The 5,386-nt window shown below is 33.9% G+C and overlaps 1 protein-coding gene across 1 annotated transcript; it reads right to left on the bottom strand.

Annotated features, from left to right (window-relative positions):
* Nucleotides 1-3,266: 3,266 nt before the first annotated feature.
* Nucleotides 3,267-4,816, bottom strand: LOC131151463 (secreted RxLR effector protein 161-like). Its single transcript, XM_058102708.1, has 2 exons — nucleotides 4,631-4,816; nucleotides 3,267-3,539 (listed from the first exon to the last, which is right to left on the bottom strand). Exons 1-2 carry the CDS (start codon nucleotides 4,814-4,816, stop codon nucleotides 3,267-3,269), a joined length of 459 nt encoding a protein of 152 aa, XP_057958691.1.
* Nucleotides 4,817-5,386: the final 570 nt, after the last annotated feature.

The raw sequence follows: 5,386 nt of genomic DNA, 5'->3' as shown, positions 1-5,386 counted from the left end.
TTAATATAATAATATCAATTTTACTAGTTTTTTTTCAAGAAAAAATGAATTTAATACAATAAATGTTACAGAAGAAAATCAATACCATACATTTATTCAATCTTATTTGAAAAAACCAATTTGGAATTTAACACCAACTAAGGAATTTATTTTTTATTTCAGTATTAAGTACACATACTTATGTATTAAATATACTTTTCCTTTGATATTATATTTATTATTTTTCTAATCTAATAACCACTTAAAAAAAAATCAATGTGTTCTTGAGTTGGTTGCACCTGAGTAATAAAATCATTTTATTTTAAAATTTAAAAAGCCTAAATTAAAGTTTATCCATATATTGAAAAATATACTTATCAACAAAGATAACTTGATGCAACTTACAAATATAGGAGAAAAATTAGTTTGGTTGGAATAAGAGCATTACGCTTTGAAATAAGGACAATTTTTTTTTGAACTATCTCTTATTTAATATATTATTTTTTAACAACTAGCTCTCTCTCTCTCTCTCTCTCTCTCTCTCTCTCTCTCCTCTCTCTCTCTCTCTCTCTCTCTCTCTCTCCCTGTCTCTTCTTACCTACTCATTCTCTCTATGATCATCTAGTAATGGCATATGTTCTCTACTAGTCATCTTGTTATTTTTCAAGCATCTTATCTTTGTTTTTTGTTTTTCTATCCTTCTTTTATGTTGGGTAACCAAATACTATAACTCCTAAAGATTCTGGGTTTGTGAGTGCACACAAACTCGAGCCTCATTGAGTAATCCTGGAGACTATATGCATTATGAATATTTGCACAAGGATACTTTCTTCGTAGGCGCGAAGTTGATTTTAAGGGTAGTAGTCCTACCATGTCTCAACTTCTCTCTAATAACCTTTTTAGTAATTAAATTTAATTATTATCTTATTACATCTTAATTCTATTATAATCTTAAAATTGAAATGACCATCTTCAATCTTACACTAGAGAAACTACTAGCTAATTTCACCCATGTGGAATTTTTTATGGGACTAATTACAAGTGTTGAAAATTATAAATTTATTTTGCCTTGAAAATGTTTTTAGTGGTCTTATGCCCTAGCAAGGGCGTGTCTGGGAGGGTTGCTTGTCAGTACCCCGAGTTCAATTCCAGTTGATGCCTCATGGAGCCAACAGTGGATGGAAATACAATTACTATGGAGCCAGCTGTGGATGGTAATATGACACATGTCCTGAGGTTGGGTTGGGAAGGACCACTTGCCGGTATAATCCTGGGTTCGATTCCTGCCACTTGAGTTGCACATCCGCGATTTACATCCTACACAAGTGGAGGGCACTGTCGGCGTAGGCGGGGTTTGGTGCTGCACTAGGGGTCTAAAGGACTTGTCGGTGGCTGGAGTCCCTCGTTATAAAAAAAAAAAAAAGGAAATACAACCACATTATACTAAAGTGGAAGGAAGATAATGAGAGGTGCAAGAGTTACATTCTCACTACTCTGGTGAATAAGCTTTATATTTTTTGCTATAAGTATGACACTGCCAAGGAAATATAGGAAATTTTCAACAAGAACTAAATCATAGAAGATGTTGGAACCAAAAAATATGCTCGGAATAATTTCCTACACTACAAGATGATGGATGAAAAAACAATAGAATAAGAATTTTGAAAATTGTTACGTGATATGTTGGCAAAGGGAATAAAAGTGAATGATGTGTTCTAAATAGCTTCCTTGATTGATAAATTGCCACTATCCTGAAATAAGACCCAAAGTAACTTTGATACACAAGAACGAAGGGGGTGATTAGAATAGCAACCATTTTGATAATCGACTTCCTGAGGTACAACTCCTATAACGTAAAGAAGACGTAAGGTAATTGTTATGTTTGTCGTAATGCTCCTTGGTGTAGGTTTCACCAAAGGGATAATAATAATAATAATAATAATAATAATAATAATAATAATAATCCATGTGATTGGATAATGGATATCGTGTAAGAAAAGTTTCATAAATATATTGCAACCAAGGATTTTCAATTATCATGAACTTCACATCAATTACTTTATGCGGAAAATAATAAATAAATCATAAACTGTAAACTTTACATACTGGAATTGGCCATACCGAACTTATTGAGAAGAACACCCGGAGAATCCAAAGAAATCGTTTCTCCCACTTCTCCTCTTTCTCTTTCCTTCCTTCACCAGATCTATGAGATCTCCTGATGATTAGAGAAGTAGATGCAGAGAGAGGACAATTCCTTTCTTCCTATGCCCTTATTGCTACACCCATAATAGTAGCTAATATATTATATATATATATATATATATATATATATTATATACATATATATTTATAATATTTATGTATAAGAATCTCTTCAAACTTCCACCATTAATTTCTCATATTAAATAAGCTAACCTTTTAATTAACCCATACAATCTTTAATTCATATCTTTATCATATGAGATACATTCCCTATATGTGGGACCCACATCATTCATGTGGGACATATCCTTTGGGATATAAATCCTACATTCTCCCACTTGGCCCATATGAATGATATTAATATGGATTAACAAATATTCATAATGTGCATAAAACATTAGCTTATTTATATTTTTCAATGAGATTAACATAATATCATAATCAAGCAATCCATTAGTACGAGTCAAGGCGGTAAATATCATTAGAGCGACATCTTCTCTTCCATGTACCACAAAACTAATAAACTACTTAACTATGATCTATAATAGAAAGTTACCATACTGTCCCTTTAATGTCTTTGTCAAAGACCATTTTTGTTTAACAGTGAACCATCTCTATAATCACGTGATTTATGGCAAACAGAAATAATGTTCAGAAACACTTTTATTAATATCATTATACATATTATGGAACAAAACATAAAGATCCACTATTATACATCAAGGATTACAACAAAGACCCATGTGATCAGCATATTCTTTAAATGCCTTTGGTGTCAATCCTTTCGTTAAAGGATCTACTATCATGAGCTCAGTCCTTATATGTTCTATAAGAACTATCAGTTTCCGAACTTCCTCCTTAACGGCCAAATACTTGAGCTCCATATGCTTAGCGTCATTAGAGTATTTGTCGTTTTTGGGGAAAAAGACTGCTGTGGAATTATCACAATAAATTCTCAACAGCCTGGCTATACTGTCGACAATCCCAAGTCCTGAGATAAAGTTCCGCAACCACAAAGCCTGAATCGTGGCCTCAAAGCACGCCACAAATTCAGCTTCCATAGTAGATGCTGCTATGATAGTCTATTTGGCGCTTTTCCATGATATTGCTCCTCCAGCTAACAGGAACAAATAGCCATACGTTGACTTACGACTATCAACGCATCCAGCAAAATCTGAGTTAGAGTAGCCAACCACCTCCAACTGATCTGTTCTCCTATATGTGAGCATACAGTGTCTGGTTCCTTTTAAGTACCTCAAGACTTTCTTTGCAGCTTTCCAATGCTCCATTCCGGGATGACTTTGGTACCTCCCGAACATCCCAATTGCAAAACTAATATCTGGTCTCATACAAGTCTGCACATACATCAAACTCCCAACAACAGATGCAAAAGGAATATTTTCCATACTTTTCTTTTCGAATTCATTATGTGGACAATCTTTTAGACTGAATTTGTCCCCTTTACAAATAGGAGCAGGAGTTGGTTTACAATCAGCCATATGAAATCTTTCTAAAACTTTATTAATATATCTTGTCTGAGACAACCCTAACAATCCAAGTGCTCTGTCCCGAAATATTTCAATTCCAATCACATAAGTTGCCTCACCCATATCTTTCATTTCAAAGTTCATAGAAAGAAATCTCTTGGTATCATTCAGTAAGCCAAGATCATTACTAGCAAGTAAAATATCATCAACATATAGAATCAAAAAGATAAACTTGCTCCCACTGACCTTTAGATATATATACTAATCAACAGTGTTTTCTTTAAAACCAAAGATCATGATGGTATCATGAAAATTAAAATACCATTGCCTGGAAGCTTGTTTAAGTCCATATATTGATTTCTTTAATTTGCAAATCATGTGCTCTTTTCTTTTAATCATTAAACCGTCAGGAAGATCCATATATACCTCTTCATCTAAATTCTCATTTAAAAAAGTAGTTTTCACATCCATTTGGTGTAACTCTAAATCAAAATGAGCCACCAAAGCCATAATGATTCTAAGAGAGTCCTTTTTAGACACAAGAGAAAACGTTTCTTTATAATCAACACCTTCCCTCTGAGTGAAACCCTTTGCTACAAGTCTAACTTATATCGTTCAATGTTACCATTACAGTCGTGTTTGGTCTTAAAGACCCATTTACACCCAATTGTTTTAAAGCCTTCTGGAAAATCAACGATGTCCCAGACTTTATTCTGTTCCATAGATTTCAACTCATCATTTATGACATTGATCCACTTTTTAGAATCATCACTTTCAATGGCTTGTGAAAACGTAACCGGATCCTTACTAGTTCCTAAATCATAATCAGCCTCTTGCAGATATACTGAATAATCATCAGAAATAGCTAGTTTCCTTACTCTTTGAGATCTCTTTAATGCTATTTCTTGTGATTGTTCTGCAATTGGCTCGATGGTGACATTTTCATTACCAAGTGATACATCATTAGACTGTTGTTCAGTGTTATCATGCCTTTCAACAACTAAAGGAACAACAATGTCTGTTAAAAGTCTAGATATCGGTATAGGAACCTGAATTTCTTTAATGACCACATTTCGCGATATATCACTCCCACTAATTCCACCATTTTCAAGGAACTTTGCATTATCAGATTCAACTATTCTCATACTATGATTAGGACAGTAAAACCTACACCCTTTAGAGTTTTTTGGGTATCCAATAAAATACCCACTCACAGTCCTTGAATCCAATTTCCTTTCATTTGGATTATAAACTCTAATCTCTACTGGACAACCTCAAACATGAAAGTGCCTTAAACTTGGTTTCCTTCTCGTCCACAGTTCAAAAGGAGTTTTCTAAACTGCCTTACTAGGAACCCGATTTAGCACATACACTGCTGTTTTAAGAGCTTCCATCCATAATGAAATGGGTACTGAGGAATTACTCAACATACACCTAACCATTTCTATAAGAGTACGATTCCGCCTTTCAGCTACACCATTCTGCTGAGGCGTACCAGGCATTGTGTATTGAGCACAAATACCATGTTGTTCTAAGAATTTAGCAAATGGTCCTGGACATTGTTTTATGCCATCATACCTACCATAATACTCTCCACCTCTATCAGATCTAATGATTTTTACTTTCCTATCTAATTGTTGCTCCACTTCAGAAACATATGCCTTTAAAGCATCTATTGCTTGAGACTTTTCATGCAACAAATAGATATAGCCATA

The sequence above is a fragment of the Malania oleifera genome, chromosome 3, assembly GCF_029873635.1.
Source record: "Malania oleifera isolate guangnan ecotype guangnan chromosome 3, ASM2987363v1, whole genome shotgun sequence".
Lineage (NCBI taxonomy): Eukaryota > Viridiplantae > Streptophyta > Magnoliopsida > Santalales > Ximeniaceae > Malania > Malania oleifera.
This window is presented reverse-complemented; position numbering and strand designations above follow the sequence as displayed.

Coding starts and splice junctions, on each gene's coding strand:
- LOC131151463 (XM_058102708.1), bottom strand. CDS start 4,816: ATGAGAATAGTTGAATCTGATAATGCAAAGTTCCTTGAAAATGGTGGA. Junction 3,540..4,630: donor CTGAACAACAGTCTAATGAT/GTATCACTTGGT, acceptor ATGTATGTGCAG/ACTTGTATGAGACCAGATAT.